This window comes from Scleropages formosus, chromosome 2 (genome assembly GCF_900964775.1).
Source record: "Scleropages formosus chromosome 2, fSclFor1.1, whole genome shotgun sequence".
Classification (NCBI taxonomy): Eukaryota; Metazoa; Chordata; class Actinopteri; order Osteoglossiformes; family Osteoglossidae; genus Scleropages; species Scleropages formosus.
Window position 1 is genome coordinate 37,592,359 of NC_041807.1, and position 22,758 is coordinate 37,615,116.

General features: G+C 44.4%; 1 protein-coding gene across 2 annotated transcripts; it reads right to left on the reverse strand.

Moving 5' to 3' along the window:
- Positions 1-1,590: 1,590 nt before the first annotated feature.
- On the reverse strand, positions 1,591-19,526 carry clcn6 (chloride channel 6). 2 transcript variants are annotated; one of them, XM_029249413.1, is made up of 23 exons: positions 19,429-19,526; positions 17,511-17,570; positions 17,282-17,347; positions 16,957-17,022; positions 16,703-16,769; positions 16,150-16,256; positions 15,542-15,668; positions 15,235-15,302; positions 15,067-15,125; positions 14,626-14,758; positions 13,518-13,631; positions 12,589-12,755; positions 12,101-12,221; positions 11,090-11,219; positions 10,762-10,915; positions 9,368-9,524; positions 8,468-8,574; positions 8,197-8,383; positions 7,871-8,028; positions 7,299-7,455; positions 6,886-6,993; positions 6,669-6,794; positions 1,591-6,402 (listed from the first exon to the last, which is right to left on the reverse strand). In XM_029249413.1, the coding sequence occupies exons 1-23, from the start codon at positions 19,501-19,503 to the stop codon at positions 6,322-6,324; spliced, it is 2,595 nt and encodes an 864-aa protein (XP_029105246.1). In that variant the 5' UTR covers positions 19,504-19,526; the 3' UTR covers positions 1,591-6,321. The 2 variants fall into 2 exon arrangements, with proteins under 2 accessions (XP_029105246.1, XP_018592120.2); XM_018736604.2 differs by lacking the exons at positions 17,282-17,347; positions 17,511-17,570; positions 19,429-19,526 and having other exon boundaries at positions 16,703-16,861.
- Positions 19,527-22,758: the final 3,232 nt, after the last annotated feature.

Genomic DNA, 22,758 nt, shown 5'->3' on the forward strand with positions numbered 1-22,758 from the left:
TATTTTGGAATAAAAATTAGCTCATGATGTTTAGTACACTTGGCTGCTGTTTGGCATCTACCGCCGAACACCAAGCAGCAGCATCGTTCTTAAAGTCCCCCCCCCCTTTTGTATTCTGGAAATTGTATATAAGCCTGAATTTAAAAGTACATTGAGAACGTATGTAACTATACATGTTATTCATTTGAATCCTTTAGCATTAATTACACTTTAAAGTGTTTTTTTTTTTTTTTGTTTAAACAGAGGTGTATTGTAGTCACTCGTTTAGTTTTACCACCTGACATTTGCATAGTGTGCCTTGGTTATGGAGCGACGGTGTGATGTTTGCGCTCCATTGTCTCACCTGCGCTCATCCCGCACCGGAAGCGCCGCGCCGGGAGTCGGCCGAGGGGCCTCATTAACAGGACTGTCATCACCTGCTCGAAACATTAGGAAGCCGCTGACACATTATCCGAAAAGACCCCATTAGATAAGAGCGTCCTTCCCCTCGCTGTCTGTCCACCGGGACGTTGCGTCGTCTATTGAAATTACTTCTATTATTCGGACTCTGTAGATATTCATCATTTGCAAAACCCTTTTTTTCCTCCCCCCCCACTTGGATTAAGTAACATTTACATTAAAAGCCGCTTTATTGTACAGAAGCCTCTGTGTTCAATGGTCGAACCGTCACTCACATCAGCGCCTCGAATTACGCCCGGCGTTCCGCTTTCCATATTGATAAGGCGGTCGATGCGTGACGGCTGGGGTGCGAGCGGCCTCCGCCGCCTCTAATTAGAGAACAGGGAACAATGGCAGGGCTCTTCTTGGAGAGACTGTCAGGTCGCTCGCTCCCGCTCTCACTTCCCGTCGCAGGGAGCCTCTGCTGGGCCTGCCACCCACTCAAACACAAACACACACACAGGCAAGGAAATGCTATAGATGTGTAAGGACACCTACATTCTACATTTCAATATTTTATATTATTATTAGCTGATCCCACTTTCAGATTTTCTGTTTATTTACCAGCTATATATGCATATATGTTATATATAATAAAACGGTATGTTGCACAGTTGAAACGATATGCTTCCCTCAGTTAAGCACATTTCAAATGCCGTGTATAAGGACAAAAATGACAAATGTAAACACCACTTGGTCCCAAAGCCTCCGTTCCAACGTGGTTAGTATATTCCGACCACCGTAGAGATACAGGACTAAAACCCGAGGACAATTCTGAAAAACCATCAACGGGATTAATAAAATTAATTTTTTGAAGCTGTTGTCGGTTTTTCGATTTTTTCCCCATGAACTTAGTCTCTTTGGTTTTTAGAAGAACAATTGAATCCATCAAGAGTTATTAGAACACAAATAAGGATTCGGACACAGGTAGTTAAATGAGGGCAAAGGTGGCTCCAAACTTGTTAATGTTTTCTTCCGTTTTATTTGCACTTTTTAATAGTTAAATGCATTGTAGCAAATTTAGACAAAACAAAACAAAAAAAAAAAAAAATGCTCATATGGGAAACCAAGGTACAAAATGAGTTGTTCTACACAATAACAGCATTTAATACAATTTAAATAAAAGCTCTTACTTTGGGCAGGGGGGTTGGGGGGGGGGGGGGGGGTTTACACTGATAATCCTGGTATCAAGTTACAGAACAAAGTGTAATTTTGCCTTTCAAATTATTGTCAAGTGACTTGAAGACATTGGTTGTGGAAAACTACAGAGCATTTTAATAACCACCTCATTTTAGGACTTTTTTCCAGTTAATTTTCTCCAATATTCACATTAAAGTACAACTTTGTTATTTTGACCTGTTTGAAGTCCTTAATACAGAGATTCCACCCTGTATCATGTTTCTACCCCAATACTGCGAGCACAGTGGTGAAGACAGAGTAGATAAATACGATCTATGGGTTTCTAATCGAGATCAAGGTCAGATAAATTTACCTACTATTCATTATTTCAGCAGTTTTCTTGTGAAGCCTAAGTGAGCATAGCTACATAAAGCAAAGTATTTAAACTTAAACAAAAAAAAACTGTCGATCAAAGGAAGTAAAACACTGGTGTCCCACTTTGGGACATTTTTTGAAGTCTTAAAAATAAGAAATACATAAATGTTGGCAATATTTCATCAACAACACATCAACTTTATGGAATGGAAAGGTCCACACCTGACATGTAAAATCCAACTACACGTGGGGATCATTCGTAATCATAAGAGAGGCAAGTACTCCAATAGACGGTGACATAAAAAAAAAAAACACATTTAAAATAAAAATAAAACAAAAAATTAATTTATCAGCATAAATGTGTGCTACCTTAGAAAACATATTTTTCTAATAATAAGGGAGGAATTTCACTGAAATTCAGTAGAAACTGATTGACTGTATGTCAATTTTAAATCAACTGACTGACTGCTAGTTTCTCCCAATTCTGTAAAACGCAGCTAAATTTATTGTGAGCTGAAGGAAAACGAAGGAGGACGAAGGAGAACCGAAAGTGCAATCCCAAAAAAAAAACACCGTGTTACTGATCACTTAGTAATAAAACAGCGAAAAGCAAATTTTCCATATGAGCTCCCGTGTCGTCGATCACTGCTTGTCTGGAATCCCGCGACAGGGACACACACTCATTCACGCAAATCATCTCCTTTTGTAGACCTGCCACACACCTCCCTGACACTATGGTTACCTAGCAACAATTTTTCGACATACATCGACACTTCCGTTTTTTTCTTATTATTTCTGATCCTGAATAAATTATTTGTATGATCTAAAAATCCCGGGATTCCTGGAACTGGAACTTTTTGGCGTGTTGTCGTCAACCTGCGAACGGACCCAAGCGGGACAGCGTAACGTCACGTGCCATATATTATTAACGATAATTAAAGTCCTAAAATAAAAGGCGTGTAAAAGGCCGCCCTGCTGTACCACACTACCTGCACTTGGCGCTGATGCCATCCGACAGACAGGATTAATTACATGCCACGTCCAGGTGGCGCCCTGTCACTCATCTGTCACACAGTTGTCAACGTAGGTTTCACCGCCATCGCTGACATCGCCGCCTCTCAACGTCATTTTTCACACCCAGGAAGCTCAAATTAATCTGCCTCGACTGGCCTGTTTCACAACAAGGATGAAAAAACACACTTCATCTCGGAAAGTAAAATATGTTCCCTTAGGCCGAGTTGGTTCATTTCAAGTCCTTAAATGATAATTAATAATTAAAATTCAATTTAAGGTTCAACGATCCCTTTAAATCGAGATTTTTCCAAAGCTAAAAACACTTATTAATGACATCATTATATGTGTAAATAGTTAACCGGAATTTATACTTTCAGAAAGATGCAGAAAATTCATCTCAGCGTCAAATAACATATATGTTCCCTTAGGTTTATTCGGTCCATTTTAAATTGTTAAATAATAGTTAATGATTAGTGTTCAACTTAAGCTTCAACAATCGCTTCAGATCAAGATTTTTCCAAAACCGGAAAAACTTCATTAATAACGTCAATCGTGTATAACTGTTTAGCTGGGATTTACTCTTTTAGAAAGATGTGGAAAATTCATCTCAGCAGCAAATAAAGTAAAATATGTTCCCTTAGGTTTATTCGGTCCATTTTAAATTATTAAATAACGCTTAATAATAGGTGTTCAATTCCAGGCTCTACGATCATTTTAGATGAAGATTTTACCGAAGCCAGAAACACTTTGTTATTACTGACGTCGTTAATCGTGTGTAAATGTTTAACTGGGTTTTACTCTTTGAAAAGGGGACAGGTAAACAAAGTGGTCACGTTCATCTTTTATCCTCAGTACAAACAGCCCACTCCGTAGGAGCTCTTCTCATGAATCACGGAGAAACGGCACGGTGTGCTTCGAACCCTGTCGACACCCGACTGGGGCCTCACGAAGAGCTCGTGCGGAGTAAAAAGCAGTGTACAAAAGGGCTTCCAGGACCATGTTCAAAAACCTCAGCGCAAACCCCATTCTCCTCCGGTCAGAGGATGAATAAACAGAACAAAAAAAAAAAAATTAACTATGTGTCAGTCATCTGTATGGCAGATCTCGAGACGGTCCGTATGACTCAGCAAAGCGTGATTCCGGTCTGACGGCGGTTATGAACCCTGGTCGTCAAGGACCGCTGTGTCTGTGAGGTTCAGCGTATCGCGCCACTTAAGAACGGTATTGATGTAACGATGCAAACTGCAATCAACCTCATACAGAGTGGAGTTTGTCTGGGTTTGGTCGGTTAAGTTGGACCGCAGGAGAACTGAGGCACAGCGGCATGGTCCACCAGGGTGGGGGTGGATGGCGCCGTTCATTAGGGACCTGGGGATGGGACACTGGTGACTTGGGAGGACAAGGCCGTTGAGATTAGCACAAAAAAGGAGCGGCAGCGGACAGTAAAACGGTTAAGGAACTGGATAAGGAGAGACCCAAAGGCTGCTGACCGCAGTATCCCCAGGACTATCGCAGAGCATGATAAATTACTCTTTAATAAAAATTGGACACCGCGTTAACTTGGCCTTTCCTACAATCATTGGCAAAGATACCGTTATCAAATGGAGTAAATGGGCTCAGGGCCTGGCTTCCTCTGAGGGGGGTGGGGGGGTCCATGGCATTAAATGTGCTCTGTAACCCTCACAGGGCCGCTGTGGAACAGGTACCATGTTTTTAGCAGACCGGTACAGCAGTACATCACACACATCGTCAGCGAATGAAAGAGGCAAACAGAGGGGCGGAGCTACACCAGTTCCAAAACGCAGACCAGTTCATACAATTCAGAGTCTGGATGCCATTCGGGCTCATGTACATGGGCTGTACTACGGTACTGCAATAAAGGCACAATACGCTGCGTGTTTCAGCGACCGCGTGTTACGGACTGGTGTCTCGTCCAGGGTGTACCCTGCATCACGCCCTGTGCTTCCGGGATAGGCTCCTGACCACCAGGTCCCTGCTCCGACCTATAGGTTATCAAGGGTGAATGGATGGAAGAATGAACAACAACTTGTGTTTCGCAATATTGTTTGGCAAAATGCTCACTTCTCTTCTTTAAACACAGATTTTATATAAATCTGTAAAAAAGGAATTCTGACCATCATTGACCTAATCAGCACCTCTCTCCTAAAAATAAAAAAATAAAAAATGGAATTTGTAATTTGGCTCCAGCTCCTTCACTCACCCACCGTTTTAACTTCAACGACTATTCTTACAAAGGTTAATTTAAAGCACTTCACAGTATATAATAACACAAAGTGAAAGAATAAAATAAAAGTAAAATTACAAATACAATTACATTAAATAATATGTATATGTTAAAACACCACAACTACATGAAGAGGAATGTTTGATCTTTAAACATGTGCCGTCTGTACAGTGCAATTGGTTAGAATGATCTAGAATAATCTCTCCTCCTGCATTACCGCACGCGTCGCCCGTCCACCTCGCGGAGGGGGGTGTCAAGTGAGCGACATCGCCAGCGGCGCTGATCAGAAAACTCATGACGCGCAGAGAAAGCAGAATTATTTCGGCGGAAAAGCAGCGGAACATTGACAGCTGCGTCTGCGCATCTCTTCCCTGAACATTAATTAAACGCTAATATGTTAAAAATTAAATATGACCAATATTCTACATCTTCTAAGGGGTATCTGGGTCTATCTATCCCTGTATGTTGCGCTGCACAAAGGAGTTAGTCAAACAGCTAAATTATTATAAATAATAATAATAATAATAATAAATGACAATAATAATGAGGGCTATAATTCCCTGTAAATGAAAAAACACGCTGGCCATCACTAAGCGTAATGCCCATGTCTTTGTTGCTTCTGACTGCTCTCTCTGTGGTCCTAAAAAGTGTCTAGTAATATTTGCAGGAAAAAAAAGGTCATTAATAAACCGTGGTGAGACAAGTTGCTTGTTAAAATAGCTTGAGTGCAAACATCAATAAGAGGAATAGAGAAAGAAACGGAAGCGCGCGGTAAAAGCGCCCGATGGAAGCACGGTGATGGTGAAGCAGACTGGACGGCGGACACGGGTACGAGGCGGGACGCCGCTCGCGTTTCAGGGCTCCTAGTTGGGGGGCCGAGTCTGGGACACAGTTTAAAACCAGCAAAAGTGAAAGTTACACATAACATCAGTCTGGCTCTCTTGCCGAGGAAATCGCCATGACGACGCGCCGAGTGGTCGGTACCGTCCTGGAGCGTCAGGGGGTTGGACTCGCAGTGGGAATGACCGAGGTTCTGGAAGAAGAAGGAGGTCCGACTCCCCCCCTCCTCCTCGGTCGCGCCCCCCCCCGCTCCGGACGAGGAGCACTCCCATATGTGACGGCGCCCCCCTCTACATGGTGATGTAGTGCTGCCTGAGCTTCGCCACCAGGAACTCGTGGGTCAGATTGTGCCTGGTGATTATCCCCACGATCTGAAAGACACACACACATACACACACCTCTGGTGATTATTACATTTACATCACATTCGTTCATCCAGCGGACGCTTTTCTCCAAAGCGACTTACAATGTTAAGGTTACATTTACACACCCATTTACAAAGCTAAGTAATGTAACCGGAACAATTTAGGGTAAGTACCTTCGTCAAGGGTATTGCAGCCCGAGGTGGGAATGGAACCTGTGACCCCACACACACCCCACAATGTGAAAGACACACAGACTTGACTGTCTCCAGTACCTCTCCGACCGCGTTGACCACCGGGAGGTGTCTGAGCCCCATGGTCCTAAACAGGTTGAACACCTGGGACACGTGTGTATTTGGGGACACGGTGTAGGGAGACGGGTTCATGTAAGGGGTCACGTCCTGCAACACAAGAACTGTGGTCACACCTCTTCGAATGCGCCGTATCCGCACTTCTAAGAGCAGTGCTGCCGTGCGATTGGCCGAGACTTACGACGATCATGCGGGGGCTCAGCAGCGTCAGGTCCAGGTCGTGAATGTCCGGAAAGCGGGGATAGTCCTCAGTCATCTCGGCGTACGACAGCCGCGGCTGAGATGCACTCTGAGAACGGTACATGGAGCGGCGAGGGTCAGCGATCTACCGTTTTTTCTTTTTTTTTTTTTTTTAAATACTGTCGCCCCCTAATGGTCCCACTGCAGAATGACGACAATTCTATTGCTTCGTGTGACCACTGTCAGAAATTCAAGACCTTTTAGCCGATATCTGCTGCTAATTGGCTAAAGAAACTGTATTTTTATCAAGAGAATACAATAAATAAGTACAATAAGAACATGATGTGATTGTAAACAAACACAGAGCAAAGCGATGGCGGTCAGCACTAGCATGCAGCACAGCGAGACACCAACCGACTGGTTCTCGGCATAGCACACGCCACGGATCAGCAGGGTGACCAACTGTGACCTCAGGACCAGGCCGTGGAAGGTCAGAGGTCGGAAGCGCTCCTCCATCGTCCAGTCCTCGCTGGGTGACTCCACTGGGTACAGGCTGGGGTACGGCGTGTGTCTGAAAGCACAGCAGCTCTGTGTACAGCTCCACCCAGAGTTACAGCCCATATGTTCTCACAGCAATCATATACAGACACAGGATTCTCAAAGCACAGCTTTGTCTGTCTGACACCACCACACTGCTGGTTCACATCCCTCAACTAGTCACCTATAAAAGCAACATTTACACAGCAAATAGATGGCGTTGGATGTAATTTTCAGGAGCTTGGGAGGGAAGTAGGTCTGACTGAGATGAATAGAGACCCTCTTTTGAAAGGATTCAGCCACTCTGAGGGACAGAGGGAGTGCATTCCTCTACACTGGAGCAAAGGCTGGGAACCTGTGGTACTAAGCAGGTATTTTCACAGTGTGCTTAAGAAAAACGCTCAACCGGTGCGAAGTGAGGCCTGACTTGTGAACCCTGGACCCGTTACCTTCTCTCCAGCATCTGCTCCAGGATGTCCTGGTTGTCCCCGGCAGGCTGCCCCCCCAACTGCTCGTCACAGACGTTGCGCAGCTCGCTGGACGGATACGACTTCATAGACTGGCAGCGGCGCCGCTGCTCCCCGGCCCGGGTCAACACGCTGCTTTTCTGGAAGGTTCGGGTACGACCCCGTTAATGCAGACCCCTCCCACGCACACGTAGAAACGCCCGCATACGTGAAAAAGTTAGTCTGTTCGCCACGTCTGTGCCAGAATGTAAGTTAAAGGCAGAGAAAACAGCACCGTCGTGCCACCCAGTGGAGGAGTGCGGTACTACCTTGAACCGGATGTTGTTGCTGATGAGGATGTTGCCCTTCATGAACTCCTTCTCATTGTCGCGGTTCTCTGTGACCACCGGGAAGGCGTGGTGCACGGTGGTCCTCAGGATGCTCACCAGCGACTGGATGCGGGTGTGGGGGTACACGTAGGTCAAGTTGGGCTCCATGATATCGCTGGCCGTCAGCCTGGAAGAGACAAAGGACAGAGTCATCCCCCGAAGTCGGGAACGGGAACACAACCCAGGTGAACGCGGTGGGGCGTCTTCTCACTTGTCCATCTCCACCTCCGTCTCCCACTCAAGCAGGGGCACGCCTCGCAGCTTGATGTGAATGTCATAGATGCCCTTGTTGAAGAAGTCCCCGGTCCACTTGGCCACCTAAACACATACACACACACACACACGCAGAAATTCATCACAGCAAGCTACACGGCTCAGTGTCAAGCTCTACTCATCTCAATATGTATGAAAGCACAAGGCGCAGAACTAGATTTTAAAGTTGTGCCGAAACATTTTTTTTTGTGAAAATGACATTTCGCAACAGTAGAAAAACGTAAATCAGAGCGTAACTAAATTTTTGATAAACTTTAGCACCAGTTACACAAAACAATAAAATTTTTCAAAGCTCTTAGTTATGTCGATTTTAGCGTAGATTATAATGAGTTAAAAGTTTACTGAATACAAAAATAGGACAAGTTCTCCTGAAGTGTCAGCTTAAGTGTGGTACTTCACAGCCATTGGAAGATTCTAGAAGGCACCAGAACATTCTAGAAAGCATCAGATCCTAAAATGCACTGGAATATCCGGTGCTTGGAACCCGGTGCCAAAATTAGTTCATTTCAAGAAGGTGGAATATTTTTCAAAAAACAGACATAAAGTACAAACTAATGTGACAAAACTGAACATAAAATGAAATAAAAAAGCTGACAATAAAATTTCAGTTACATGTGTAATTGTGTAATTTTTTTAAAATTGTGCATCTTCTGATTTAAAGTCAAATGGGAATAATGCAACTTTTACCATGTTTTAGACATAATGTCTAATTTATGCTTATAGAAGGGTTAAAACTAGTAAAGTTCCACACTCTGTTGTTAAATTTAATCTCCTAATACAACTCGCTCCCAGCTGTTGACCTACGGTGGATCATACCGAGGTCTGACAGCTCTCTTACCATGAGTGTTACCATGATGGGCAGCCCGTACGTGATTTCATTGGTCGACTCGATGAGGATGACGGTGAGGCTGATGGTCATGCGGACCACACCCCCGAGGAAGGCGGCGGCTCCAATTAGAGCAAACGTCCCTGAGTATATGTCCATCCCGATGTTTCTGGGGCACAGGGACAAAAAGCACGGTGAGAGACGTGCACAGTGGGTCACAACATAGTACACTGTGGTGAATAGGTGTAAGAATAACACTGAGCAATAAGTCTAATTGGCTGGTAAATACAGTAGAGGGTGGAAAAACTGACCTGCAGGTGGTAAACTAGAACCCAGGGCCACTTCTGAACATATGACATTTACATGTTTTCATTTAGCAGATGCTTTTCTCCAAAGTGAAGCACATCTCAGAGTAAACTAAAGTGTGTCATCAAGAGACAAACCGCTTCACACGAGGACACAGGATTATCTACGCGCTGCTTGTGTGTCCGACACCATGTTGCTGGTAAGCAAAATTCAAATAATAAATACAGATAATTATAACAGATGGTGTTTGACTCATTTATGGAGCTGTCAGGAGATGAGGAGAGAAGCGGGTCTGAAAAAGATGGGTTTGATACCCTTACTGAATGCTGGAAATGATTGAGCGGCTCTGAGGGACACGGCATTTCTCATACAAATAAGCTACAGAAAAAAAATCAGTCTCGAAAATTTCATTATTATATGAACTATGAGAATATGAAACAATCATCATGTATGAAGGCTACATTGTCTGAAAGGGCGGTTATACTTTTTCAGTCACATCACACACTGTTCATATTAAAAAAAAACATAAATAGAGAATTATTATAATATCAACACAGCACAGTGCTGTATTATAATATTTTCATGCTGCAATATTATTTGCGCTTTCATTTTGGCATCTATTGTCTTTTGCCTTTTTGTTTCAGAAGCACCAGGAAACTCACCTTTTCAAATATCAGGACTCAAAAAATAATAATTTAGATTATTGTTATTATAGTTATATCACATTTTCTGGTGTGATATATAACCCTCAGGGGATACACTACTTTAATACAGAAAACAATAATAGCAAATAAAATATAATAAACATGCTTAAAAATGAAAAATAATATTGTACATGTAGCGCGGAGGAGTAAAACGGGGGGAAAAAAAGAAAAAATAGTGTACAGACTGGAAAGTAACAGTGATAAAAATTCACGAGAGAACATGGGTGAAGTGAGCAAGCTTCAGCTGTAGAGTAAAAAGTAGGTAAAAGCCACAGGTCATGGCTTTCATGACGTGTGCTGTCCCATCATGCGATGTGCTGTGCAACCAAGGCAGACATCTAACCTAGTAAGTACAGTGTGTGTGTCTGTTTTAACAGCCCGAAACACCAAATTTACATCTTGAGCACGTTGGCGACCAGACGCCCGAAGGCGGCGCCGCACAGGAGCGAAGGTACGAAGAGGCCGCTGGGCACAGACACCCCGTACGTCCAGCAGGCGAGCAGGAAGTAGAGCGTGAAGAAGATGGTCAGAGTCACCGGGCTGAAGGTGCCTGCAAACACAGCACTCGAATTTGTGATTCAAATTTTCAGACACTAAAGCAAACCTAAAATAATTTTAAAAAAATGTGTACAGCAGGTACTTTAAAAAAAAAAAAAAAATGCAATGCTTGTGTGCGTGAGAGAGACGCGTGCACACACACACGCACATGCACACACGCACGCACCGTCCTGGTGGAAGAGCTGGTTTATGGCCACTTCCTGGGGGTTGAAGAAAAGCGTCGCCATGTCGTTGTAGGTCTTGTTAGGACAGAAGAACTGCTTTATAGTGGAGTTCACCATCTCATTGCCAGATACCTATAAATATGTAAACAATATACTGTAAGTTTACTATTTCAGTCCATCAATAAGCTGTATCAAATAAAACATTGAAGGAAATATACTACTATATATTTAGCCACATATATTAATCGCCACCATTTAAAAAAAAAGCCTGGACATTCAGCTTATTGACTGGTCACCAACTTCACACCTATTGATTAATATATAGGGGGCGCGGTGGCGCAGTGGGTTGGACCGGGTCCTGCTCTCGGGTGGGTCTGGGGTTCGAGTCCCGCTTGGGGTGCCTTGCGACGGACTGGCGTCCCGTCCTGGGTGTGTCCCCTCCCCCTCCGGCCTTACGCCCTGTGTTACCGGGTTAGGCTCCGGTTCCCTGCGACCCCGTAAGGGACAAGCGGTTCTGAAAATGTGTGTGTGTGTGTGTGTGTGTGTGTGATTAATATATTTTTACATTATGCTGTACATAAAACAGCGATTAGATGAGAAATAATTATTTAAATTTGAAACAACTTTTGCATCAGACTTGAAAACTTTCGCATTACACTTTCTTATTGAATCAGTCAGTGTAGTGGGGTACAAAATGATATAATGACTATGCCGTGAAAGCAGCAGCTGGGGGGCGTAGTGGTAAGAGTCCCCACCTTGCAATCCAAAAGTCCCTGGTTCAAATCACCCTCCTGCTGCTGGAGCTTTGATCAAGGCACTAAACCACGATTGATACAGTAAAAACAACCCTGCCATATAAATCACTGTGAGAAGCACAAACCCAGCGTGGACAAGAAATAAGGAAATATATAATACAGCATTTATAAAGTTTGTTTTTTTAAGTCTCAATTCCATTTTTCCACTGATCTGAGGTCCACCTGAGACAATTCGGTCGAAAGCGTCGGCGCGGTCACCTGTGTGCTCGTGGTGTTGTTGGAGGTCGGCGAGGACAGGTCGCGGCACTCCCCCAGCGTCATGGAAGCCACGAATATCACCACCGTGGTCACCATGGAAACCAGCAAGCTTTCCAGCACCCTGACACAAGGATCACAAGGGGCAAGAAGCACTGTTTCCCAGCTCATTTCAAACCAGCGGCCAGCAGCTGAGCAAAAAGGAAATGATTTACCATTAACGAGTGGAAAACAAAACGTGAAGCGCGCTGTTAATTTTCAAAGCTTTTACGTAACGATTGCGGGCTGACTATAAATTTTAACCGCATACATTTTTCAATTAAACGCCTTTCCCAAAAAAGCAGAAGAAAACAGCTGCAGTCAAGCGGAAAGTAAATAAAACTCAAGAGTAAAAGTACACGTTTATGACTTCATGCTGGCAAATATTAACCCATGTAAAATGAAACGGGTGAAGAAATCTTTCCGCTGTATTTCGGACTTTCTTCGGCTACCTCATGAACTTGGCCTTGGGGTGCACGTTCCTCATGCGGTACTTGGACAGCCTCTTGTTCAAGCAGTTGAAGAGCGCCCCCAGGAGGCCGCCCACAAAACCCATGGCCACGAAGAAGGCCAGGTCCACTGCTGTCCACAGGTGGCAGTTCTTGTCCCCGTTCGAGCACTGGAGAGTGTTGTAAAAGACTGCGGCTAAGGACCTCGATTTGGGAATTTATAGCTACAGGTTCAAGTCCCATGGGGGGACACGACAGTCAATTAAAACATTCAATTAACATGAAACGTGCAAACCCAGTTAAGATAAAATGTGACAATTCAATTAAAGTGAAAAGTCAATTTGAAACATTAAAAGTAAATTATCGTGAAAAGTCAATTACTGTAGAACGTGAGCAGTCAACACGAAATGTGAAAATTTAGTGGAAAGTGAAAAATTATAACTTGCTGAATGTCGTCTCTTGCAGCCTCAATTATTATACGTGTGTTAGCATGCCAACTTAAATATGGAAATTTACATTTACAGTACAAATTTATTCATTCAGCTTTTGATGCTTTTCTTCATATCTACTCAAAATTAAGCTACTTACAATTATTCACCTATTTATGCAGGTGGGTAACTTTTACTGGAGCAATTCAGGGTAAGTACCTTTCTAAAAGGTACAACAGCAGGAGCTAGTAGTCAAGCCTGGGTCTTTTGAGTCCAGAGGTGCCATAAATAACCACTCCGCCACCTGGTGGCCCATAAGGTCACTTCCTGCTCGTAACCTCTGAATGTTAGTTTTTTTAATGTTGGAAAAGTGGCTGTTTATGGTTCGGTTGATTAACCAATTAGGAGGAGATGTGATGAAAAGGAACCGATGACACAGCTGGCAGGGATCCCTCAGCCCTGCTCCACGGTACAAAACATGGTACGTCACGTAGCGGGCCGCACCTTGAACTCGCCGAAGTTGAGCAGCCCCGGCAGCTGGAAGGACCCCCACTTGTTGAAGTTGATGCCCGAACGGAAGAAGTTCAGGGTGAAGGTGGCCGACATGGAGCAGAAGAGCTGGAGTGGGAGGAGTCAGAGGGAGGAGTCATCAGCTATCAGCATTTTTAAAGTGACATCGTCACATTTCACCAGGCACCACGGAGGAAACAACAGCAGCTCAAAGTCTCATGTCCAGAGACAGAAGAGCACTTAATTATTTATTGATTTGATTACTTATTCATACCCAACTGATGCAAGAGCACATTTAACAACATGCAACCCCGAGTCAACGAGTGCCTTGGGCTCCCTGCTGCGTCCGCGGTCACCCCACTGCCGACATCACACTCCACTGGCTACAGAGACCGTTCCCTCGCCCTCAAGCAAAACAGTGGCTCAACTCCAGTACTAAAAATGTCATTTTTATGTCATATTATTTATCCAAACTGACATGCGATGTACAAAAAAATACTTAGAAATACGAGCAATTTCGTTTGGGATCATTATGGTTTTTAATAATCTCTCTTTGTATGTTTTTATGTATCTAGTTACTTAGGGGCAGCCGACATTGCAGCGGTTAGAGCTGCTGCCTTCAGATCTGAAGGTTGCAAGTTTGAATCCCATCAACTGCTTTAGTGCCCTTGAGCAGCGTACTTTTTACTGGATACTAAATTACACAAGGACCCAGCTGTATAAATGGGTGAATCAGTGTACGTTGTAAGCAGGTCTGGAGAAGAGTGTCATATAAATGAATAAGTGTAAATATTTATGTATCTGTATGTATGTCTTTATGACTGTACCCATCATTTATACAACAAGGTAATTTTTACTCTTTCAGTTCAGGATGATTACCATAACCAACGGTACTACAGCAAGAATGGAGACTCCAATCCAGAATGTACTAATTTGAATGCTCTAACCGCTACGCCACCTGCTGTCCACAGGTAAATCCATTTCCAATTCAGACCAAGCTGGACAACACTGTCTCCGAAACGCTGTTTCTGTTCCTAATGATAAAAATTGTTAAAATTTAAGAAAAAAAAAAAAAAAAAAAAAAAAAAAAGTGCTCACTCACCACTTTCCACGTGAGTGCCTGGTTCCAGAAGGAGGAGCCCTCCTCCAGGCTGAAGAGCGTCCCGCCGATGGGTGCCCCAAACGCCGCCGCCACACCCGCCGCTGCCCCCGCAGACACAAAGTCCCTTTTGTCCCTGAGGCAGACAGAGGGAGACCCCATTCCTGAGGACATCTGATGGCTTTACATACATTATATACAACATATGCTGGGTATTTCACTGAAACAATTCACAGTAAATACTCCACTCTACGGCCTAACAGCAGGTTCCTCTCCAGGAGAGTAGTTTGCAGCCTTTTCATCACATCTCAGTTCTTAACCACTAGTATTTTAAGCAGTGTACTCTCATAAAAAAAAAATTATATATGCAAAAAATGATATTGCTTGTTTATACATATCTGACATTGCCTATAAAGTGTGCAGGAAGGTGGGAAACGCGCTTACCTGTCACTCCGGAAATAAGGGAAGTTAAAATGGATTTTCCGAAAAGTGATGCTCTGAAACTGAAACAAGAAATCAAGAGTTAGGACTAGTAAGAGCGTTAGATTGAGGTGTGCTGTATTTCGGAGAAACATCAACGTCGCAGTGAGAGGGTACAGGGGCGCAGCGTACCTGAGGGAGACCCGCTCCCACAATGGCGCCGCTGTGTATCATCGGTCCCTCCTTCCCCACAAAGAGACCTGGGAACAATAAACGCAATCAGAGCCCCGTTTATACCATAATGCTCTAATTATGACATCGTCCACTTCGCTCCCAGCCGGGGCAGCCGACACCCCTCTATTAAATTCAATAAGCTGTCGGGGGGACGAGTTCAGCGCTCAATACCCAGGGTAGAATGACATCAGGCCCTCTTTATCTGGGCCAAACATCTGCAGTGTGCAACGTGTCTTTACCGTGTTCAATACGGCAGACACCGTACCTCCAGACACAGCGAACAGAACCCCGATGGCTTTGCAGAGAAAGGTACGTAGGCGGACGATGCCGGGAATCTTCACCCCGTTCAGGTAACTCTTGATCTCCGGGATACCCGAGCCTCCGGCCACAGGCTAGAGGAAAAGAGACAAGCGAGCAGATTGCCTTGACCATCAGTTCTCAACAACTGCTTGTCCCCTGTGGCTCAGAGTCTACCCTGGAAGCGCAGGGTACAACCTGGACGGGGCGCCAGTCCATCACAAGGCAGTAACACACTCGATCGCTCACACACGCCCACTATGAGCGGTTCAGAGTCAGTGATTCACCTGAAACACATGTCTTTGGACCGTGCGAGGAAACAAGAGCACCAGGGAAACACGCTAACTCACGAAAAGAAAGCTGAATGCTCTTCCTTGGATTTCCCCGCATACAGAGAGATAGTAAGGTCATGCTAAAGAAGGCTAAGCACAGGAACATGTCCATCAGCATTTTATTTCAGGAGAAGGTGGCCTGGTAAAGAATCAGTGCAGAGCAAGAAAAAGGCCACACGTGCGAAGACCACAGCTGAAAGCGTACCAAAAAAGGACATGCTCAGATGAGAACCATGTTTTTCACCTCAATCAGGACCAACAGGCTGGCGATGAAGACGAAGGTCATGTTGAAGGCCAGCAGCTCCAGCAGGGACAGAGCGAGGCATCCCTTCTCACTGCACTCCTCCACCGCTTCGGGGAACCCGTCAAGGGAATGACGCTTTTCACTCTCCAGCATCACAGGTTCATTTCACCTTCCGGAAAAGTCTAACTGGCCTTTAGTTCACAGGTTCTTAAAGTTCTCTAGGCCTCGCTGCGCCCCCCCACCGTTAAGAAGGTAAGAACACTGAGGACCCTCCTAAAAAAATTGGAAATATGTCCATGCAGGGAAAATACTGCACCGAAACTTGTTTACCTTCACAAAGAATTACATCATGGATGGTAACAGTAACAGTATTACTACTCATTTTTATTTTATTCCCACATTTTTATTTTATTTCCAACTTTTATTTAGGGATTGTTTCGTACAAAGAATGCCTGTACTCCACAGCCGTGGACCCCAGGTTAAGAACCTCTGTTTTACACCGTGAGACCAAAGCAAACATTGTGCAAATAAGTTCGTGATTTCTAAAGGATACATTTTCCAACCACATTAAACTTCAGCTGATTGAAGAGTCGGACGAAAAAGTCCACGAAAAGGCCGACCTGAAAAATTACAACGGTGCGCTGCGTTTTCCTGAATGTCAAAGTGATAACGGTGGAAATGATGATTCTTTGGGAGCCGTCGCCCGCTATCGCTTCCGTAGAATTGTGAAGATAAAGCTTTATAAGGATGCAGTCATCGTGGTCGTCATCATCAACATTAGGCAGAGCATGCGTCACGGTGACTCACCATTCCAGTCGAAACCCCGATGGCGAACACCAGTATCCACTTAATGGCTTCATACTTTTTTGCTTTCTGGTGTTTGGAAGAAATAATATCAGGTTTAAAAAAAAAAAAATAAAATGCTACAGAAAATTTTAAAATAAATACATAAAAAATAACACTTTAATACCCTGCACTGCTTAAAATATTTTCATCACAGACTTGATGCAGATACAACTGCCAAACAGCTGTGTAAAATAAAAAAAAATTAAAAATAAAAACAAATTTGGTGCCCAGCAATAACTCAGTAAACATTTCACAACATTTTGCAGTAATTTAACTGAACTTTTACCTTATTGTCAATTCCCTCCAGAACCTCGATGTGTGGCTCATTGATGCATCTGTCATAATCCAAACTCTGTCAAACAAAGAGCTCAAAGTTACTATGTTAGTACCGGTGTATACTTAAAACGTGACAATACTCTGAATGGTTCAACGACGTGGCGACGACTCATTCGAGATGCACCCTGGATCCAGCTGAATGTACTTGTCGTGCGCCTTTTTCCTACTAGGATTCCCACCTCATAATCTTTCCTTGGAAGGATCTCATCCTCAGGTTCACGTGTTTCTCCAAGAATCGTCTGGAATAACAAGAAAAATAACTTTTTTAAAAAAAAAAAAAAAAAAAAAAAAAGTGCATTTAAAAAGAGACATGATTTACAGAGTTCTGTGCAAAAGTTTTAGGCACATAGACGTTTCACAAAAATATTTGTTTCACACGGTTATTTAATGTCTTCTGCATTAGTGTCAATGGGAAAGAGCATATTTTAGATTTCAAAGCATTGCTTTTGCAAAAAGTTACCATATTACAGTAATGGCTTTGTATGTCATTAAAGAAATCAAGTAAACACACACACACTGTCTGAAACCGCTTATCCCAAGCGGGGTCACGTGAACCGGAGCCAAACCCGGCAACATAGGGCGCAGGGCCGGAAGAGGAGGGGACACACCCAGGACGGGACGCCAGTCCGTCACAAGGCACCCCAAGCAGGATTCGAACCCCCAGACCCGACACAGAGAAGGCCCCGGCCAAACCCACGGCACCACCGCGGCCCCCATCAGTGATTCATCACATTATTATTTATTGATCCTTTACTCATAGTTTGGTGATCATTTCCTAATCTTTTTTTTTTAATAATCCTTTTGTGATCATCCACTGATAAATCACTAATCATTCACTGCTTCTTAATCAATAATGCACTGATAAATCACTCATCGTTCACTGATCTTCTACCAATAATCCACTGATCATTCATAGACTCTTTGTCGATTATTCACTGATACATCACTTATTCACAGATCCTTTCCTGATCATTCACTGATGAATCACTGATCCTTTACCAGTAATTATCCACCGATAAATAACTGATCACTTGTGAGAGAAGTATGTCTATCATGAGAGAATTGGCAAATATCTATTTCTCACAAGTATATTCTATATAATCCGAGTCTAATACTGTAATTGCACAGCTTGCATAATGTAACTGCTGCTGCGAAAAAAAGAAGTTTGACAGGTCAGGATGACCCAGAGAGACAGTTGTGCGCCCTGACAGTGTCCGCAGAAGCTATTTGCGAAGAAACAGGACGAGAAACTGCACGCCTAAGTAATTTGCAGATTGTTTTTGTGTACTGCTTTACACTGGTTGTCACGCTGCGATTACACCCTGTTGAACATGGAGCGAAATGATCCAAATTTTTTTCCCTCCACACACTCACTGATCCTTTACCCATAATTCACTGAGAAATCACTGCCCATTCATTGACCCTTTCCTGACTCGCTAATAAATCACTGATCATTCACAGACTCTTTCTTGATAATTCGCCAGTACATCACTTACTTATTCACAGATCCTTTACTAATAAAGATCCAATAATAAATAATTGATCGCTCGCCATTGATCCTTTCCTGAATGATCGTTCACTGATAAATCACCGAATGATCCTTTTACCAATCATGATCCACTGATAAATAACTGATCATCACTTGCTGTCTGATCATTCACTCCGCCTGCTTCCATGACCCGCCCTGGCAGCCTGGCACTAGTCTGGTGGTGCAGCAGCTATATCTTAAGACTCAGTCAGTGAGTGTATGAGAAAAGCCACCCGTCCGCTTAGTTTCTTCTTGCTCAGCGACCGAGCGGGAGTGCCTCGTTGCACTGACTCACTGCTAAGAAAGAAGCGCCCTGAAAACACTCGGGAGCGACACACTCATGATACCGGCACAGACACAGATACAGACACTGACTGACTGACTCACTGTCGCGCAGCCCCCCCAACAGCCACAAAGGGTGGAGCTTCCCAGCCAATATAGCCATTAGCATAGCTAAGCTAGCGCTCCCACCCTCACACGCCTGTTTTTCTCTCTCTTTTTTTTTTTTTTTAATTTTTTTAGCGCTCAAACCAAGCAGCCGGGAACCCGCGGGGGCTCCGGCGCAGTACCAGCTCCTCCGGCGTGCGGCTCTCGCCGTCCCTGCAGCAGCACGGGCAGCACACGCAGCTCCCGCAGCACGCCATCTTCCCCGCCCCGGCCGCGCGCTCTGTTGACAGCGCCGGACTCGCGGCACGGCGCCGTCGCACGCCGCCTCACGTGACCCGCGTGTTGTCAGCGGCGGAGGTCACGTGACGCGAGGGGGCGCCCGTCGCGCGGCCCACGCCCTCCGGCCTCGCTCCGTTCTGACGCGCGACCCGGAAACGGTGCGTCACGGGTCGCGCGCGTGCAGCGCAACACAGTCGAAAAAGGCAATATTGCCAGAAACTGTTGACCTGTGACCGTGTGCGTATTTGACTGAGGCAATTGTTACATTGATAATGTTGCTTCTATCGACACCCGCGAATCCAAACAGCTCTTATTCATAAAGGGAAGCAAAGTCCTAAGTTACACATTTTATGAAGAATAAACTTGGAGACAACTTTCCATAGCTTTTTAGTGTAATACCAGTGCTAGAAAAGGGGAGGCACTCTCTGGTTGTATTTTACTGTAGTGGAAATTTTGCACAAAGCAACTCCATAAATGACAGCAGAAACTTCTCCCTTGTGGGATCCTTTCCTTCGGCCGAAAGGAGAGTCCCTCGCTCCCCGACAGAGATCAGGGAGTCTCCCGAAATGGTGTTTCCATTTTTATAACCAACACTCTGCCGGGCACGGACAACGCATAATCAGCCCCCCCATCTTTTTTACATTTCAATGGTTACGTACATGGTTTACCTTCACACTATTGGTTTTGCTTAACTACATTTACATTTCATTTAACAGATGCTTTTCTCCAAAGCGATGTACAGCTCAATTTGTACATTACATTAGGAGAAAGAGAGACATAGTTACAGACGTGTGATTCTTAGTAAACCTAGTTTGTTTCTTTCCACTTTATGCAGCAATTTACAGCGCATGAGTAGGTGCATAAAACTCAGAATAGCCAACAGAACTAAGCTCCAGGCATTCCTTTCCCAAGCAGAAGAGGGGGTTCTTTTTCCCCTCTCTTGCCCTGTTTTCCAACATTCCCATTTGTTTTTTGCATGGTTTCAGCAGTTACACTCTACTCCTGCGGTTCTTATACACCGCACAACCTGTTCCACACCCAACAGTTTTTCTCACCTAGCACACAAAAACAACAACACTTCTCTTTGGGCCAGGTCACTTTTCTGCAGTGACTTTGATGAATCCACAAGTAAATCCCTTCAACTTTGAGGTCCTCTTCACTGGGGCTGCTTCCAGTGTGTCCTCCATGTGTCTCGTGGCAGAACCCACTGTAGTCGTTCTCCAGTGATTGTGCACCTGCTGGTGTACCTCCTGGAGAGGTCTTCTCAGGCCTTTGGGGTAGAACAAGAAGCCACCATGGCACATCTCGTGTCCTCCAGTGATGTTGACAAACTCCTTCAAAAAGGTTTCCACGGCTGCTGCTGACATGAAGAGGTCGAAGACGTGGACCGTCACAATCGTTCCTCCAATCGTTCCTCCAAAGTGGTTCCGTGAAGTGGGGACGCAAAGTGGCATGATCGGCATTCTCCCTACACGTCTTCAAAATCTTCCAGCACTCCTCCTCAGTCAGCAGCGTGAGGTCAAAGAACAACGATGGTTCACTGCATCGGATGCAGACCACATCCTCAACGGTGAGGGCCAGGAGTCCTAAGACAACCTCCCGAACGAAAGCAACTCGCTCGGGAAATTTGCCATTGTCCTCCTGGTTCCTCAACTGGAAGCAAAGAGTGTTCTTCCAGATGGTCTGCATCCCTAGGACAGCCCTTCTCATCGTGGAAGTCATCACTTCTTCAAACCCTTGGAACTGTCGATGTTGGCAGGAAAACTGCACTAACTAGTAAAACAACTACATATAAAAACTCTGTATCACTTTGCAGGCGTGGCGGTCAAGCCACCCGAAACCCTGCACATTAGGCTTCACGGACTACTCAAAAATAAAATAAACTCCTACCAGGAAGCAGAGCTTTACCCCAGGAAAGCTGCAGTCATGCCACACACAGGCCTGTAGTAGACTCTGCTCTGTGCCCGCCCCAAAAATGACCAGTACTACACTTTGCTCTCAGCCAATAGGCTAAGAAACAACTTACACCTTAAGTCAGTCTTCTCATCCTGCCTAGCATCCCTCAAGCTTTCTTCCCTTTCCCTCTGGCAAACACAGTCACCCCCTTATATTCCTCGTAAATCCCCACAACGGTTAAACACAATTCCATTTTACCCATAATTCAACTATTTACAATACAAACATTTTCCCGCCCAAACTCACGGTAACTCGGGTCGTTACAATACACAACAGGTTTACTTTTTTGAAGAAAAAACAATGCATATGTTGTCATTGAAGCCATGTGAAGAGTTACTCTAAAACGTTATTTAAAAATCGAAACCCCAACTTAAACTACGCGCACATTTTTTCACTGCCACCTCAACCAACCAATGTCAACAACTGCTTGTCATGTATGTGTGTGTGTGTGTGTGGACCCAATCACGGTATCTTTATTGTCGGTACATAAGGGAGCAGGCAAGATTTGTGGTCGGGGACAGATGTGGGTCAGTCGATGCAGAAACGTAGATCTTGGGGAGAATCCGATGTTGTAGTCGAGGAGGCGATACAAGTATCGGGAGCTGTGGGCGTCAGGAGCAGGAACGAGGAATTGATGAGAACAAGGAACTTGGAAGGACGGATAGGTTTTCATGGGTTCACTCGAGAGCGCTGGAGAGATGAGTTTCTAGAATGAGTTTCGGCAACAAGGGTGTGCAGGTGGGACTTCATTATACTCCGCTGCTCTGATTTCGGGCAAGTGTGGACGTTCGGGGTGAGGTCATGGACGTGACAGTCTGACTGAAAAGAGTAAAGTCTTTGTCCTACCTTGGGTTCATGCGCCCTGCCCATGAGCCAACGAACCGCAACGTTTCAACGCGTGTCGCAAAGTAGTGCTCGTTTCTTATGAGGAATCATTGTATGTAACTCAAATTTTTAATATAGTAGGCTCTACGGGGGGTGATTCGTAACTACAAGTTGTATGTAAATCGGACGTACGCAACCTGGGAACTGCCTGTGTGTGTACATATATATATAAAATGCTCCATTTTAAGTTTTATATATATATACACACACACACAATAACTATGACACAGAACAACCAAACCTACACTGGAGGAAGTATGCAAATTAAATGCCAATAATAAACAACAGAAGCAAACTTCAGGTTGTTCCAACAACTTCATATATTACATAAAAACCTCTGAAATATAGTAATTTACCATCTAAATGGACTTATTAGTGCACTCTTTTGTAGG